The following is an 18801-nucleotide window of genomic DNA, read 5'->3' as shown; positions in this document are numbered from 1 at the left end:
CGCTATAACTTCTTTTCTTTTAAATTCCAAAAGTGTTGATACTTATAATAAAATATCGACACTTTCAACATATCCGGTAGCTCTTTACCGGTTTTGTCATTTCGAGACCAGTTTTGTCATATTTTTACCTGTTATATTGTTATAGATCGATATATTTTTATAAAGTATCGACACTTTATTAGCGCTATAATTTCTTCTCTTTTAAATTCCAAAAGTGTCGATACTTATAATAAAGTATCGACACTATCAATATATTCGGTATCGCTTTACCTGTTTTGTCATTTATAAATCGGTTTTGTTATTTTTTTACCTGTTATATTGTTATGGATCGATACATTTTTATAAAGTATCGATACTTTCAATATATCCGGTAGCGCTTTACCTGTTTTGTCATTTATAGACCGGTTTTGTCATTTTTTTTACCTGTTGTATTGTTATGGATCGATACATTTTTATAAAGTATCGATACTTTCAATATATCCGGTAGCGCTTTACCTGTTTTGTCATTTATAGATCGGTTTTGTCATTTTTTTACCTGTTATATTGTTATGGATCGATACATTTTTATAAAGTATCGACACTTTCAATATATCCGATAGCGTTTTACCTGTTTTGTCATTTATAGACCGATTTTTTTATTTTTTTTACTTGTTATATTGTTATGGATCAATATATTTTAATAAAGTATCAACACTTTCAATATATCCGATAGCGTTTAACCTGTTTTGTCATTTATAAACTGGTTTTGTCATTTTTTTACTTGTTATATTGTTATGGATCAATATATTTTTATAAAGTATCGATACAAACCGACAAGCTAAGTTTGTCGGTTGCCAAATTTTTTAATATTTCTTCATGATTTTCACCTATTACATTATTATTACTCGATATTTTCGGTAGCACTAAACCGAATTTGTCAAATATCTTTTAATATATTCGGTAATGCCGTATATTAACCGTATATTAGTCCGTCTTTCTTGAGATAATCCCCTTTGATCCTGACATTTATAGCGTTACAAATTCAAATTAAAAATTTATTATATTTCATAATATTTAACTTATTTGAGTTAATTTTCGATTGAAAAATCATAGTTGTAAGGAGTTATTTTTGAAAATATGGATTACCTTTTTGAAAAGAGAGTCTCTCCACAAAACGGCAATATTTTTTATTGGACTTGTAAGTATTTTATATTAATCAAACTATTTTCCATGAAACAAACAATAAAAAATGTGGAAAATATTTTTAAAATCCATTTTAGTCTAAACAAACTTAAAAGTAAGGATAATTTTATTTAATTACAAAGCATTCTAAACAAACCATTTTAAGCTAAACATATTTTTTTTTTAAAAATCACAGTACTTCCCATCATTAGTGTGTAGGGAAAGAAGGAAAATAAAGGCTTGCTTAATATTAAATTCTAGGGTAAACTACATGGTTAGTACTTTAATTATCACTTTTGTTCTGTTTTAGTAAATCAACTATTATTTTTTCAAAACCAATGTTAATTTTACATTTTGATTTTATTTTGACTACTCACGATTAAAAAATTAATATAACTATTGACATGATATTTTTTGAAAAAAATGCAATGATGATGTGACATTACCTTATGCTGACACGTCAGTATCATTATTAATTTTTCAACGATGAGTGATCAAAATGAAACAAAAAAAAATAACTTTAAGTATGCTTTTGAAACAAAATAGTTGGATGATTAAAAGGGAATAAAATGATAATAGTTGTTCTAAACGTGTAGTTTATCCTAAATTCTAATTATCGAAAGTGCTTCATCGAAATTCTCAGACTTAATGCCCACATATTCTTTCACGGTCACAGATAGGTATCTAGGTTTTTCGCCGGAATTCAAGATCTTTAACGACGGCGACACTCTACAATCTGAGGGTAACCCATAGAAGTAAGCCACTGATAACCGGTGACACCCATCTGGGTTCAGAACAGCTCGGTGAAGTGCGCTAGGGAACCGAGCATTGGTTAAAATATGTAAAATGTCGCCGACGTTCACCACCAGGGCACCGGTAATGGGGAGAACCGAAACCCAAGGGGCTCATTGTTTGAAGATTTGGAGTTGTCGGTGTGTGGGGCTAAACCCTTGGCTCGGTTCGGGTTGGGGCATGGAGGGTAGGAGTTGAGCTGGACGGCGGCGCTGAAAGGTGGAGAATCCATTTCCCACTTTTGGTCTTCCATGGAGATTCCCAACGATTCCAGGATGAGGTCTGTGAGCTTCTCTGCTACAACTTCCATTTTCTTCTGGTATCTACCCATGACATCGCTGTTTTTCCAAAACCCCAAGATTCAAGGAGTTATATAATATTTTATTAAATAATTACTTTAAACGATACAAATAAAATTGAGAATAAATATTAAAATTTAAATTTTTTAATTATTTATTTATTTTATTAATTGTGTTCATCTTAAAATATTATTTATATTCTCTCTCAAGTAAAAAATTTATTTAGTTAATATATGTGAAGGGAGAGAATATTAAATTGAGAGGATCACTCCTATAATAGGCGTCTACAAATCTCTATCTAGATCACTCGATCAATAAATCATATATTAGTGATTAATTCAAATATATATATATATATATGTCCATCCAAAAAAATATTTGTGGATCTTCTACTGGCCACTTTAGTCATCATTTTGTTTGAAGCATCTTACTCCTCACCATTTCATTTTAAGAAAAAAAATCTCTATTTTAGAGCATTGATCGTTTGTTGACTAACGATTTTCATGCACAGAAAGACTTTTTAACTAAAAAATAAAAAGTTGGAGTTAAAATATTCCAAACAACTTTAATTTTTTTTATCATTATATCTATTTTTAAAGTCTAAGTATAAATTATTCATTAAAAATATAATATCCAGATATATTTAGTATATCTCACATTTATAAAAAAAGATACAAGAGCAAATAAATACTACAAATGCACTCTACCTATAAGGTTTTTGTATTAAATTGAATGTGTGTCATTCGTAAATCTTATTGCCCCCTCATAAATGGTATGGTAAGATTATATATATCAAACGTGGTCTATAATTATAATTACCATAGACGCTATAATAATTAAAAGGTCCCCAACCCCACTAAATAGGAGATTTTTCTTGGGCAAAGATAAAACCCTCTTTCATAAAAAAAAAAAAGAAACCAAAATCTATCTCAAGTCTTGTCAACAAGGAGAAGTTTCAAACGAAATGAACAAATTAGGGTTCAATTTAAAGATCCAAGAAGCAGTTATATTTGTATTTTTTTCGTTGTTTTCATCAAAGTATGTCTACGTGCATGCATGGAAATTGCATGGACTTACCAAAAGCGAGCATTTTCGTTTGGGCTTGGCCAAAGCATCCTGGCATGATCACCCGGTGAACCAATGATGGTGAACCCTTCATGCCACATATACTTCGGGAAAAACTTGGATATCAGAGGTAGACCATATCCGGTGGCACTTTCCGGTTTGCGTAAAGCCTTCAGCTTCGTCTGGGCCAGGAGGAAGAACAGTCGTCGAGTCTCCGACTCCACTTCTTCAAGAAGATTCAAAGGAATGCCATGATTAATAACCAGGGCCGTGGCTAGGTTTTCGGGGGCCTGTACAAATTCTTATAAAGGGGCCCTATTTTTTAGATATATTCGATTTTGGGTAACAATAGTGGCGTTTTTTTGAAAAAAAACGTCGTAATAGGTCCATCTATAGTGGTGTTTATTGGAAAAACGTCACTATATATATTTTTTTTTGGGCATTTTTTTGGGCCTGCGCAATAATAGTGGTGTTTTTTGAAAAAAACATCGCATTAGGTCCATCTATAGTGGTGTTTATTGGAAAACGTCACTATATATATATTTTTGGGCTTTTTTTTGGGGCCTGCACAATAATAGTGGCGTTTTTTTGGAAAAAAACGTCGCAATAGGTCAATCTATAGTGACGTTTATTGGAAAAATGCCACTATATATATATATTTTTTTGGGGGCCTGAGCGGTCGCGCAGTTTGCGCCGCCCAAGCCACGCCCATGTCTCACATGCTTGCCCTGCAAGTTTTATAGCATTGGGATCTTTAAGATCGACGATCGGGATCGTTGACCGATGATTTGATGAGAAGTTTTCGAATTTAGGCCACACATGTGAACCGGGCACTGTCCGGACGGAGTTGATATCCAAAGGGATGATATGGTGTCCGTGGATCGGATTTTCCCTATAGACTTGGGAGAGAGCAGTGGTCATTACGAGTTCAAAGAGAAAGAAAAAGTAAACAAATAAATTAATGAACTATGCTCAAGGCTTTCTTAGCTGTGTTGATTAATAAAGCATGTACAATTTTATATACATATATAAGATTGTCATGTGCTAATATAATATAAATTAATAGAAGTCATGAGTTTATACAGATGTGTTTGCATGCTATGTGTTGTCAATAGAATTAAGAAAATTATGAACATGTACTAAAATATAATTATCTCATACTTTAAAAAAAATATTCTCCCATGTAGAATTAAGTTATGATCGAATAAGTCTTTGATAGAAATGTTATCTCAATTAAATTCTTAATTATTTGAAAATTATATTCTAATAAGTCTTTAAAATTTTAAAAAATAACAACTCAATTGAGTCATTATTAAAAATATTATAATCAAGTTTTAGGGCTTATTTGATCATGAATTTTCAAATAAGAGGTTCAATTGAGGTAATATCCGCTCAAGTACTTACTTGATTATTACTTTTTCGATAGACAGAGGTAGAGCTAGAATCAAACATTGGATGGGAGAAAGATTTATTAAGTATTTAAATTTAAAAATTGAGAAAGACAAAGTTTTTATTTGACAAATATTTAAACTAATAATGACTTCAAATGATATTCTATCAAAAAAAAAAATGGGGCACAGTACCTCCTACCCAACAAATGGCTGTCTCTATCGACATGGATCAACTTGTTATACAACCCTAAATCATCTATATAAATTTGATATACAAAAAATATATATAAACATTATATAATAGAAAGATATGAAAATTTAACTCTTCTTAATATTCGCTATTGACTCTGCCCGTTACTACTGGATTTGAATTAGATTATACATAGGAGTGGTGGCTAAGGGTGGCTGTTTGGACATAATGTTGTCTGGATGTCGAGACAATGGTTGAATCAGAAAGAAGGAACAAACAATCAGAAATTTGGGGCATCTCAAACACTAAAATAGTTTTTATATTCCATGATAAGAGGGAATTTTTTTATATTTCATTTAGTTTTTGGGTACTTTGTCCACAAGGGTTCAGTTCTTGGAAATTTTGAAAAGGATTGCCTAATTTAAAAGTTAAATAGCCCCATGTCCAATAAAAACAAGAGTAAACAACATGTTTAATGACCCAACTATTATTTTTATTGCGTTTTGGTCACTTAATTATTTCTTTTTTTCAAAATCATAGTTGTTATATTTTGATCATCTATCATTAAAAATTTAACAGAATTACTGACGTGACATTTTTTTATTTTTTCAATGATGATGTAATGTTATCTTATAGCGGTATATCAGTATCACCGTTGAACTTTTTAATGGTGAGTAACCAAAATAAAATCAAAACTAAACGTTAGATACGATTTAAAAAAATAGTTGAATGACCAAAACATAATAAAAGTGATAGTTGAGATACTAAACTTATAATTTACCTTAGTGACAATTGCATAAAAGAACGTAATAGTTCAATCAGCCGGAGTAGTTTTTATTTCCTTTTGTATCTTTTATCAAGGAGAAGATCAACCCACTTTGAATTCAGAAATAAATAAATACATAATCAACTATATAACCATCGATATTCAATATATTAATCAACTAATTTAATATTCGGGTATTTTAAAAGAGAAGACGACTTCCCCATCATTAAAATTCTTTTTTTACCTAATTTCTTTATTACGAAAAAAGCAATATCGTTGATTTTCGCCTCATATCTTAGATGTATAATCTTTGCCTGTGTTAAAATTTCAGGAATAATGTCCATCCCACCAATTGCATCAAATAAGATAATTTCTATTCGATTGTGAAAAACACTTTGTAATTAAGGTTGGGTGGTGAATTCTCTCGTGCGATCATCATTTTGGTAAATTAAAAAAACGAACAAACACTCAGCCAAAACTAATAATAGATAAAAATATTGAATTGTTTTTTTCCTTTTTCTATTTTTCTTTTAACAAATAAAATCATAACACAAGAAACAAAAACACATTTAGGGGCCACATGCTTGACTGCATGATTTAAATGAATTCGTTAATTAGAATCCACTGAATAAAACAATTTTTATATTTATATTGTTTGAGTGGCACATGGAATAAGGGGAGAGTTTTGTACAATTTCACATTTATGAACATTTTTGTCCAGTTAGGTGATCTCTTATTACACGTGAGGAATGATTAGTACCTTTAAGATGCATGTAGTTATAACCGTACTATTATTATATCTTACACATATTGAACCACCAAATTTAGAAGTTGAAAAAGAACACATGAAAAGCTTAAAAATATTTGCCACTGATGACCAATTGTGTAATCCCTTAGACCCAACCTATACATTACGACTAGATCTAGCGGATTACGTTAACGATCTTAAAATAACTTAAATCATAGTAATATTAAATAAGTTAAAACAATAATATAAGACATAAAATATTAAGTGTATAACAAAATATGGAATGTCAAAAGTAAACCATAAACTGAATATCCCAATAACATGTACATCAGTAGTAAATTAAAATACAACATAAAACATGCAACACAAAATAAAACAGTCACATGTCACCAGATAAGGACAGTTTTGAAAGATAGAAACATTACGACAAAAATTATTGTAGGTCATGTGTCGATCCTCTAAGTGCCAAGTCAGGGGTGACTATCCAAAAGTATCTGAAAGGGGAAAAGTTTAGAGAGTAAACTAGGGAGCTCAGTGTGTCCCAATAGTGCAAAAAAAAAACGTTTTATTAAAGTATTCAAAAAATGATTCAGTAACGTAGCATAAGGCATTCAGTGAGATTTTATAGTTTAAAATTCATATATACCCTCCTCCCGTACACCGAAATGCAATCTCTCATAACTGCATCCATAAGGACTTACCTTATACCCATTGGTATAGGGGTATATGGGCTAACCTAAGGGAGCACCTTGGGGCCTGAGAGTCTACCCAAGAAAGTTCTCAAGGCCTCGGAGCATACCCAAGAGTCGCCTTAGGTCCGTAAGAAATTACCAACTTGATCAAAGCTGAACCTACATACTCCAGTATCCTACCCAAAATAGTATCTCGATAAAACAATTCACACAGTAAGTGAATTCAATGATCCATAATCGACAAAATCATATTTCCAGTAAGAACAAATAGTCAGATAACATATATCAAATAGCCATAGTTCATAAACAATAAACTAGTAAATCGTAACGTCAAGCTGATAAAAAATTCAATAATTCAGCAATTTTGGAAAAATCACATTTCAAAACAGATAAAACAATCATATAGCACATAAGGAACACACCTAACAAAATGGATCAGTCAACAGTCTACTGAGCACCTATCTCACAACGCTCTACAGTAGTGCTCTAACCTAATTCATAAATAAATGAGTTAATATCGAAGTAAAATTTTAATCTAGGTATTCATAATATTCACGGGTCATACGAGTAATCATTGGCTCACAAGGTCGAATAGATCGAGAGGAACTGGGTCAAATTGTCAAATGGTCGGGAGAATCTCGTGCACCTTCAAATAAAAATATCTTAGATCAGTCATTAACCTTAATTTAATTATTCTTAAACAAATGCTTAATTACATATGCATGCTCGAGTTTGACGGACAATTTGTAGGCTTTCGGGTTCAAATTTGACAAAACAGACTCCAGATTCAAACTCATGACGTTAAAAAACATAAAATATGACTTTTCAAAAAATTTGACTTTTTGGACAAAGTCAACGCTGATCAAAGTCAATAGTCAAGTCAACAGTCAGTCAAAGTCAACGAGTTTACTCTGTTCGAGTTGACTCAACCAGTTTGACTCAGCGAATTGGCTCAGTGAGTTGACTCAGCTTGACACGGTTCGGTTTGACTGGACCGGTTCCAAAAGACTCCTGGACCGACAGAAGATCCCCTCGCGCACGCAGCGAGCGTGACAGGGTCGGGGGGCAACAGCCGAGCACTATGAGATCACCAAATCATCAATACCAAGACGTATCAACACTCAAAACCAGCTAAAACCATCGAAATCAAAAGTAAAAGACCGAAACACTTACCCCGACGGCAGACGGACGAAACCGGCGACATCGACGTGACCCAGTGGTTGGGTTTTGAGCGCATGGAGGTGGAGAATTCAGTGGCGGCGGCAGTGAGGCAAACCAACGCCTTGAACGGACAGAATCGAGGAAAAATCGAGCGACGAGGTGGGTTTTGCGACAATTCCTTGGTGAGTTCCCCCACAGTGAAAGACGACAAATTCTAGAGCGGGGTTGGAGGGGTTTTGGTCGCCGATCGACGACGAGTAGAATGTTGGCGGCGGTGCACTCCAAAGATGACCAGACGACGAGGAATTAGTGAAGGGGCGGCGGCTAAGGATTGTCGTTGGTAAATTTGGGAATTTGGGGTTTTTGATTTTTGGAAATGGGGGATAGATTCAAAACCGAACTACAAACTTTAAAAATTTGCAATTTAGTCCCTAAATTAACTAAATTAATATTTTAAAATTTTAATTTAAAATGGGTTGTGACAAATTGATAATCCAATTGTCTGCTCTATAAACAAGGTTTTCTTTAAGGGGAACAAAGATGATTAATGCAGAAATTTCCACACAAAAATGTTGAGGCATTAAGGGTGACATAGATAAGTAACTCTCTCTCTTTAAATTCATACCTCTTTCTTATCGTCGATAGTAAGTTCCGGATTTCTTGCTTCTTTTGCCATAACAATGGCGCCTTGAGGAACCCCTACATATAGACCATTTCTTATCAATTGCATTATCATATTCAAATCTCGATTCGGTTGTGTTTACTGGTCCACAAATCACAACTTCATGCAAAAAGATGTTTTCTATCTCAGGCTAGGGAAACCGGTAAACAATAGTGATGAAACCGTAATGGAGACCGATGAACTACATATTAACCATGGGAGTAGAAGGATCACCTGTTGGTATTGAGGTTCGTTCACCAGAGCCAGTTCCTTGACTAGTATTACCAGCAACAGCTATCCTCCCCTGAAATTCTTGTGAAAACGGCATGTTTACCACTGCTTCAAATTCACGATTGCCTGCATGGTTTTCACTAGCCGGCCTCGTAGCAGATTTAGGGGAGTAGGTTGTCGACCAAGATCCTCCGTTTGACCCAGCCAAGGCCATTATTACATCTGCCTGAAATAACCATGCAGCAAACAGTAGCATGAACACAAATGTATGAAACAATAGCATTCATATATGTCATGGAGACCAACTAAGCCACAGGCCACTAGACTAAATTCTGAAAGAGCTTTAACATAGAAGGGGTCCTGCATGCCGTTAGAAATCCGAGTTAAGAGGACTCCCTTTGACTAAACATTTGTATACCTTAATTATAAGTGTATTTCAAGCAATCCAATTGGCAAGTTTCCGTCAGGAAGAATGGAGCAGAAAAAAGGGTGAGGAGAGACCGGTTGAAGGATCATCAATGTCCTTCCCTCAAATGATATCTTTTAGGATTATGCGTGGCCATCAAACATGTATGAAGAAGTTAACAGAAGTGCAGCTGAAAGCCAACACCCCTTCGCGTTTCAAAAACTAAAACGGTAAAAACAACTAACAGATTGGTTTCCCATAGCTCAAACACCAGAGAAACATAGCTCCAAGTGCAGCTCAACAAAATGATTAACGGTCATGATCCACCCGTTGCCGAATTCAAAATATAACTGACAACAAAGTAACTCAAGTAACAAATAAGATCAGACTTTGGAGAAGATTGAACTTTTCAAGAAGAGAAAGATACGGATTCTGAATGAACAGAAAGGAATCCTCCTTTATATCACCAAAAAGGAGATAAAGGGCTAATAATAGTTAATACAAAACTGAAATCACCATGTATTCTTCTAAGAAAATGAACCACTTAGCATCAGTATCACAAGATGGAATATGGATTGAAAAAGAAAACAAAAATTGAAGAAACATTATGAAATCTCAGTTGAACTCAAATTCCCAAGTCTATATGAATCTTCAGTTTCTCAATATTCAAAGGTAAATAACAGATCCTCATAAAAACTATGCATATATATATGAGCCCCTGTAATGGCATATTTCATGGTCCCACACTATTAAATCTCAAATGGACTGTAAAATCCAAAAATAGAGAGCTAAATAAAGAAAAACACCTCTAAACTTCCATCAGAAGTAAACACACAAACTTAGGTAGTAGTCCATAACAAGCCATAGTGGTGCGCATATGTTATGCGAGAAAGTAAAAAAGGTAGTTCCATTTCCTTGAGTATCATGTTTAACTCGAAAACTAAATGTTATGCTTCTACTTTTGTAAATTATGTTTTGTTAGTCCTATATCGATGTTGAGGAAAAAAGCATTCGATCATTAGAACAAGACAACATTGTGTCACCCTAACCCAGCTACTTTGAATCAACAATATATTCTCCAGAAATTAAGGAGAATACTATATATATCAAAAGAATGACAGGCAATCTCATCAGATATTTCTGAAAACATGCTGGCATATCGAACTTTTATGAAACATCTAAAATCCAATGTACATGGTTATAAGGCAGGTCTATCGTCGGTTAAATTATATATTGTATGAGCTCAATGGTCCTTGTGTGCAAGACCATTGACTTCTATTTATTCCTACTCTTCATTTTTCTTTAAGTATCAAAGCCCGAGACACATCAGACACATTTTTGGACATGGGTAACAGGATATGACCCTCCAAATACATTGAAATGCGTAGGAAAAATTGAATATCCCGTGTCAGACACATACCCCTATCCAACAGTCATACCCGAGTTAGAGAAACACAGATGGATTCAACCAACAACGGAGAAATTTGAAAAGTAGTTGCTTTTGCAATTCTATGGATTATATTATGACTTAGCCTAGCAGAACTAGACCTGGATATTCAATTAGAAGAAATACTTGAATCAAACAGAGTTCCTTATAGGCATGCACCACAAGCTCTATGGAGGAAAACTGAAATTTAAAAACTAGAGCTCCAATGGGAAAAACAATAAACCAACCTTGTTTGGATGCACATCGTCAAAGACATGAGCCTGGCCAGCATAAAATATCGTCATTTGTCGGCTGGTGGATGTTAAGCCTCGTCGACTGTCAGTAAAACAGAAAATCCAGCTTTCATTATCAGTGTCTATCTTTTTTCTTTCCAGGGCACAACCACCAAAAACAGAAAACAGAGATTATATGAAATTCACCTTGGAGGGACTGAAGATTCTGGATCTGAAATATGAGCCCTCGACTTTGGCCTGCTGCCAGTTGGCACTACCCCTGATGAGTTTTTCTCAGCAGGAACACTAGGAGCATTAATAGAGCTTAATATGTCAGGGACTTTAATTCCGGTTCTAGATCCTTCATCAGCAGCTGCCGGAGAGATAACGGGACCAACATTTGTATCTTTGAACCTGTCCGATGATACTTGATGCATAAAAGGCATAAAGTGGCCACCACGTGTGCCATACTGAACTGCAGAGCCTATAACAGGGATAGATTGCTCCCATTTGGAAGCAATCCCATCAGGTCTACTACCGGTGGGAGCCAGTGATATAAGAGACGCAGAAGAAGGCCTCATTGACTGCATACTGTGTAAAACTTCATCTTCCTTTGTCCTTCTAGGTCGCTCTCCCCCAGCGCCATTATGGAGCATCTGAATACAAAAATATTTAGTACATACAAATGACTTAACAACAAATAGAGCTTCTTCACTTCGAAAAGAGAGAGATAAAACATAATAAGATGTACAAAAAATACCTTCATCAAATGCAAGCTTTCAAGAGATTCATGACCCATGAAAAGCGAGTCCGACTTACTTCTCTTACTTCCTACCAATCTGTTGCTTATCTCTGTCCCAGAAATGTCACTCTTTGGACCGTAGTATGGAATGCCCTCAAGATGATTTCCCACCTGTCCAACTAATTGGTGAAAAAATGGATCAAACTTTAGTTGTAATAGGTTGAATACCAATTCAAAAAAAAGATAGCAACATCAGCAATACAATTACAAGAAATAAATTTGAATATTAAGAATGTCAACATACTGAGGTAAAAAGCATATCATTGTGAGCAAGTGTGCTACAACAAACTAGCAACATCTATTATGGTCAAAATAAAGACTCCTAAAATAAAAACTAAAGACTCCTAAAATAAAAACTAAGACTTTGCACAGCAGCATTGAGTAGATAAAGTCACCAAACATCTAAAAGGCTTAATTTATCATATAAAAGAAGACAAATCGGAGAACTTGAAGTTTTCACTGAAAGTGGAACCATAATCCCTTACTTTGCACAGTCATATAGCCTAATGTTAAATAAAGAAGAAGAAGAAATCAGAGAAAATAGAACATGGAGAGAGGTGGCCTTGGTGAGGAGCTACCAACTCCATTGCTAACCTCACAAAAACTAATCCAAAATAGAGAACACCAACCCCAACCTTAGAGTAAGAACATGCTACTTTAACAGATAAATCAAGCTTTTCGAGTTTCAAGAACAGGGGAGAAACCCAAAATCAAAACTAAGCATGAAACTATACGGTAATAATTATATTTTCCCTAACGAGTTACTATACTGGGAATTTTTCACATGAAATGATGAAAACCACCCATCAAAAGCATCAAAGGGGGAAAAAGAACGAAAACCCCAAGCAATCCCATTTACATTACAGCTTCGAAAAGGGGCAGCTTTAAGGGCAAGACAGAAAAACTTACCAGAACCCATAGCAGAGGTGGAAGAGGCTGAAGCAGAAGCGGAAGCCTCAGAGACCCTTGCAGCAGTGGCCTTGGGAGCTAGAACGAGAGGGGAATCTGAAGCTTTCATACCCAGGAAATCATGAACCATTGTTGGGTTTACTTGGTGGTGTTGCAAATGAATTGAAGTGGTGTTAGCGTTGACATTGTCGATGTTGGTAGTTTTGCTCGGTTGGGCCATTTTCAGCAAGGCCATTTCATCACCACCACCGTCGTCGTCGTCGTCGTCATTACCAATATCTTCACATCATCATCATTCTTCTGCTGTTGCTGCTCGACCATAGCCTAGCTTCTCACTTCTCTCTCAAGCTCTTTTTGTTAAAAAAAAGAAAGAAAAAGAAAAACTGAGAAAAGAAAGCACGATTTTTTATAAAGGACAGAGAGAAGAGAGGGAGCATTAAAAAGCAAAAGGTTTTGTTTCTGTGATTCTCTCAGTTTTAATTGGGGGTTTAGTATTTCTTTTCCCGTCTCTCTGTGCGTTGATCAAGGCAAGGTTGAACTTTGGGTTGTTTGGTTCTCCGGCACAAATATTCCTGTTTTGTGTATTGTAGTTTATTGGACGGAGTTGAATCGAAAAAATTTAAGATAGTTGAGTTGAGAGATTCTATTTTATAGTTTAGATTTTATTTAAAATCTTTTGAATTTAATAAATTAATGAGATTCGAATCAAGTTAACATATTTAAATTTAATTTTGAATATTTATTATGTTATGTTATTATTTGATTTTAATTTAAACGTTTTTTTCATAATTATGTACGATATATATATATATATATATATATTCATATTTTTTAATGTGGTATGTATATATCTTATAGAATTATGAGATTCGACTCAAACTATAAAATTAATATACTAATTATTAAAATTTTAAGTTGTTCGTATTTTATTTTAAGAATACATGAATTCAAATTTTTTTAGAATTTAATTGATTATATAAAATTATGATTCGATTGGAGTTAAAAAGTTTAATTATACCTAATAATCTTACATTTATACTCCTCGAGTATTGTGCAATTATTCAGAAACAAAGATGCTCCTTTTATTGAAACGTGGTAAAGGAAGGATATAGGCTTATAGCTCCTATAAGGTGCTTTATTTGTTTTGGGTAAATTACATTTTTTTTAGTTACTCACTTATTCTTGTATTTATGTTCTGATCACTAAAATATTTTTTTCAATTTTTTTCTACTTTTACATTTTTTCTATTTTGGTCACTGATTTTTAAGTTTGATCATTGACTTAAAGGAAATAGTGATATGACATTTTGATATAATAATAGTTTTAGTCATGAAGACATACACATTCTATTAAATTGATCTTAAATTCAAAAAAAATCCTCAATATTTAAAAATCTTCAATTTGGTTCTCATTTTAATTCAAAATAATTTGTTAATAATCTAATAATAGTTTAGTGGCCTACTTCAGAATTGATGAAGTTTAGTGACTTATTGTACGAATATCTCTTTTTATTTTAATATCATATATGTTGATCATCCTCGTGTTCTCCATGGGTCTCATTATCGTCTTCACGTTGTTCTTCATCCTTCCTTCACCGTTTGACGATTCCCTTAGACTTCCATCGCAAAATTGTTCTATGTCTATAACCTCCTAACTCGACCTAAGTATTATTGTTAAATCTAATCATAATTAAATTAATAATTTATTGTATTCTAAAAGAACCATATTCGATAATTAAAAAATCTTTTTTCCACCTTATTTCTCCTTTTATCTAAGATCGATATAAATAAAGATAAATTATATGTTTTGTATTTAAATTATTATTTTTATTTCATTTTGATACTTAAACTTTTATTTTGTTTCAAAATCATACTAAATATTTATTTTTTGTTTCATTTTAGTATATTGACATTAAAAATTGAATAGAATTATTACAATATGACACTTTTTACATGTAAATTACATTATTCATCACTTAACTATATTTTCAATTCTATTTTAGTCGGAAAACTAAAAAAACAGCACACATAGTAGGGGAATCATTTGTATTTTGTACCTTAAAATCTAGGTTTTAAAAAAACAATAAAATTACCATTCATTTAAAAGAAAATAGACCCACCTATTAGCTCGTTTATTTTTTTAATACAGAAAGTGAAATACCGAAGGCCTAAGATAAGCATCCATCTGCTTGTTGGATGCAGTCAGAGTCATCCCCATGCATCACCAATTCTATTGCAAGTTCGAGCACTAAACGAGAGGTTCTACGTTAGTTTAACCATGTCATTCACTACCTTATTTCCTTCTTGAGCTACATAAATAAACTTTAGATGTCAATCACGATTAAATAATTTGACAATGAGTGGAACCATAGAGTAAATACCCTCTATCTTGTTCGAATGAAAATTAGTGCGTTCTTATTATTCGTTTCCACTACGATAGTTCACATCTTCATCCGCCATGTAACATTCAAACCCTCTAGAGTTTCATATCTAGAATCGAGCAACATCCCATAACTTTCATAAATCCCATAAGCCATCGACCATTAGAATCCCGTATAACTGAACTCTGATGGGCTTCCTCGTTCCATCAGAGTTCAGTTTATACTACTCGACGCGTGGTGTCCTCCAATCGAGCGAACAATGAAAACACACCAGGCCCAGACGACCAAACAGAGTATGCTTCGCCTCCAGCTGTAGGCGCCTACCACTTTGTAATACACTCTCCGCCTCTAAAAACTTCGAATTAAATACGACTATTTTACTGAATCTAGAGATACCAAATGATCCATCCAAACTAATATACTTTTCTTATTATCATATCAATAATTATTACTTTTAGAAAATATAATTAATATTTAAATATTTATATTAATTTTATTTTTTAACTACATGATATATGTGCCATAAACTAATATTCATATACACTATATATCAACCGACCGAAAGAATCAATGTCACGAATTAATTCGATATTAATTTATTTAAAAATTATTAAAATATTTTTATTTTAAAAGATGGTAAATATTATAATAAAATAATTTTATCTTTTCATATTTTTATAATTTCTAAATAAAATAATTAAAAGTATTATTTAAAGATCAAATACAAAATCATTAGATTCACATAAAATTTACTTATTTATTATTTAACTTTATTTTATTTATTTGAATAATAGATTTGGGTACTATCATTTTTCCATTTCTCCCATTGGCCTCCGTGTAAACCACTTCTCTCGTATTTTCGTCATCAGTTATTTCTCCACTCGAACTGCTTACATATGCTGTACACCAAAATTCAAATATATATTTTTTCTTTAAATTATTTAAATTCTTAAATTGATGAATTTCAAAGAAATATAATCGGAAAAAATTATTATAATGATGCACCCATAGGTCTTTGTATTTGGTTTGTAAATTTTATTTATATTTTAAGATTATTTTACTAAATTTATAAACGGAATTTCAGTTTATAAACGTATTTTAAATGATTATTTAACCTATGGTTTGGATGATGCCTTCGATTTATATGGAAAAATTAAAAAAAATAATCATTTTGATGACCTAATGTGACACACTAGATTCAATCAGATTTAGGGTACTATGTCTTATGATTGTTGACAATACATGTCCCATGGGCTAAGATATCCTAACTTATTAATCATATTATTGACCTCAAAACATAAACATAGAATCAATGTGATAGATATCAAAATAGAAAATTTGTTTATCAGTATATTTTATAATGGGGTAATTTACAATATAACCATCATGATGAAATACTATTGTGCGATCTAAAAAATTGATTTTCAAAGTTAAATGATCGAATTTGATAGTTTTTTAAAAGTTTATTGACAAAAATAAAAAGAAAATAAAAATTGAGTGACTAAAAATATAATTTAATTTGATATAGAATAAATTCACTATCATATTTTATCAACAGATGAATTGGATTAATAATTAATAATTCTTTTATTAATTCTCTAAGAATTATTTTATTTTTTGAATATCTAAATTCATTTCTTCTCTTTGAATAAAGGAGGTAACAATTTCGTTTATATTTATCAGTCTAAATATGAGATAATATACTTTGATGTTATTAATTATTATTTAATTAAAAAAATCATTTTTCTTAATAAAAAATACAAATATCTTTATAATATATATTAAATTGTATATAAGAGAAGCATGCCATTTAGAGTTATTTTTTATGCATTTTAATAATAGCAATTGGATGCCTTTAATAAACCCAACATATTATATATATGTATAAGATTTTTTTAATATAATTCGTCAACAACCTCTAGAGTAGGTGATTAAAAGTTTTCAGTTGATATCTCTTTTTTCTTAGGTCGTGAGTTCAGTAATTATTAAGAGCAAATATTCCTAATTCCCCTCCCTAGATAGAAATGATTAAAAAAAGTTTCAATATAATTTGTAGTTTGTTTATAGCTAACATAAAAAAACACAACTATGATAATAATATGAGGGAGAAAGCTTTTTCTTGAATAATGTGGAGTGAATTCAAAATAGTATATGTTTAAAGTTTTTTTAGACATTGATAACACGGACACATCCTGAATACGTAGTTGCTCGAATTTAATACTTCTATTGAATTTAAGACTTCTATGAATAATAACATTTTTTTTACTACTAAAATCATTCGATTATTTCAAAAATATCATAGGTATAAACTTCACACTTGTTGATGACAGGTAAATGAATTAAGATTATAAAAAGAATGTTTGATGTAATTCATACAAGGCAATCAAACCCCACCAATAATAAGCTATCACATCCAATAATTGGAGGACCAAGTTGCTGTTTGTGCAAGCAATTGTTTCTTACACCCCTCCAATATCCTCCTCATGGCCATATGATTTGTCAAAAAATCTTTGAATGGATCAGATTCCATCTCAGACCCCACAGGCATTATGCATCACATACTACCAAACTTTCACCAATACATGAAGCTATATGATTGAGTGACAACTGGTTCCTAGTGATGAAAAGAGGATTAGAGTTCGAGCAAATGAACAACAAAACCATTTTTATAGCTGAATCCAAGTAAGCAGTTTCTGTTTTCTGCAGCTGCAGGATGCAAGAAAGACGGGTAGTTCTGCGGTGTTGTAGCTTAATTTAGGGTTAATTTAAGATGGTTTCATTCTAAAATGTTATTATGTTCAACCTAAAAGGTTATACAAATTTATAACATTTTCAGTTGTAATTGAATATTATAAAAAATATAACATTTTCGATTGTAACTGAATATTATGAAAAATATAACATTTTCGATTGCAACCTGTCCAACCTAAAAAATTACTCTCCAACCTAAAAGGTTATGTTCTTAATAAGATTTTCAATTGGAACCAATTACTCTCGTTTTTTTAACCTTATATTAAGGATTTGTAGTTTAGAATTTTCTAAGAAAGAAACTAGATACAATAAATACATAATCTATCATCGGCACAAGGCATCACAAAGCAAAAGCAAAACCAAAAGGCAATTGCATACTTTTTTACTTTTTGAATAGCTGAGAGTAATTACAAGGTAATATTTATTTAAAAAATCGCATACGTAACTACTCAAATACGAGTCTTCTAAGAAGAATAACATACATTTTCATCATTTAGGTCGGTTAATGAATTCAAAAGTGATTGCATACTTGGTTTGATGAAACATCTATTGATTACATATGTCAAGCTTAAAAGAAAGTACAATTATTTCAAATGTAGTTTTAGTATATTTTCATCAAGGTGGTGAAGGGGGAAACCCCAAAAATATGTACTGAAATTCAGATTAATCAAATATAATTTATATCTTTACCTTCATCCACACGCGACAACGTTTCTCAAGTCGAATCCAAAAATATG

The 18801-nt window shown here is 32.3% G+C and overlaps 1 protein-coding gene and 1 pseudogene across 3 annotated transcripts; both read right to left on the bottom strand.

The window, feature by feature from the left end:
• Window positions 1-1763: 1763 nt before the first annotated feature.
• LOC120150524 lies at window positions 1764-4238 on the bottom strand (annotated as a pseudogene).
• Window positions 4239-6821: 2583 nt separating this feature from the next.
• On the bottom strand, window positions 6822-13474 carry LOC120150250 (protein TIFY 8-like). Of its 3 annotated transcripts, none has more exons than XM_039162942.1 (7): window positions 12934-13474; window positions 11983-12143; window positions 11430-11878; window positions 11238-11325; window positions 9161-9383; window positions 8891-8964; window positions 6822-6906 (listed from the first exon to the last, which is right to left on the bottom strand). In XM_039162942.1, the coding sequence occupies exons 1-7, from the start codon at window positions 13166-13168 to the stop codon at window positions 6883-6885; spliced, it is 1254 nt and encodes a 417-aa protein (XP_039018873.1). In that variant the 5' UTR covers window positions 13169-13474; the 3' UTR covers window positions 6822-6882. The 3 variants fall into 3 exon arrangements, with proteins under 3 accessions (XP_039018873.1, XP_039018872.1, XP_039018874.1); XM_039162941.1 differs by lacking the exon at window positions 6822-6906 and adding an exon at window positions 7557-7750; XM_039162943.1 differs by lacking the exon at window positions 6822-6906 and having other exon boundaries at window positions 8814-8964; window positions 12934-13470.
• Between the last annotated feature and the right edge of the window lie 5327 nt (window positions 13475-18801).

This window comes from Hibiscus syriacus, unplaced genomic scaffold (genome assembly GCF_006381635.1).
Source record: "Hibiscus syriacus cultivar Baekdansim isolate YM2019G1 unplaced genomic scaffold, ASM638163v2 tig00111022_pilon, whole genome shotgun sequence".
Classification (NCBI taxonomy): Eukaryota; Viridiplantae; Streptophyta; class Magnoliopsida; order Malvales; family Malvaceae; genus Hibiscus; species Hibiscus syriacus.
This window is presented reverse-complemented; position numbering and strand designations above follow the sequence as displayed.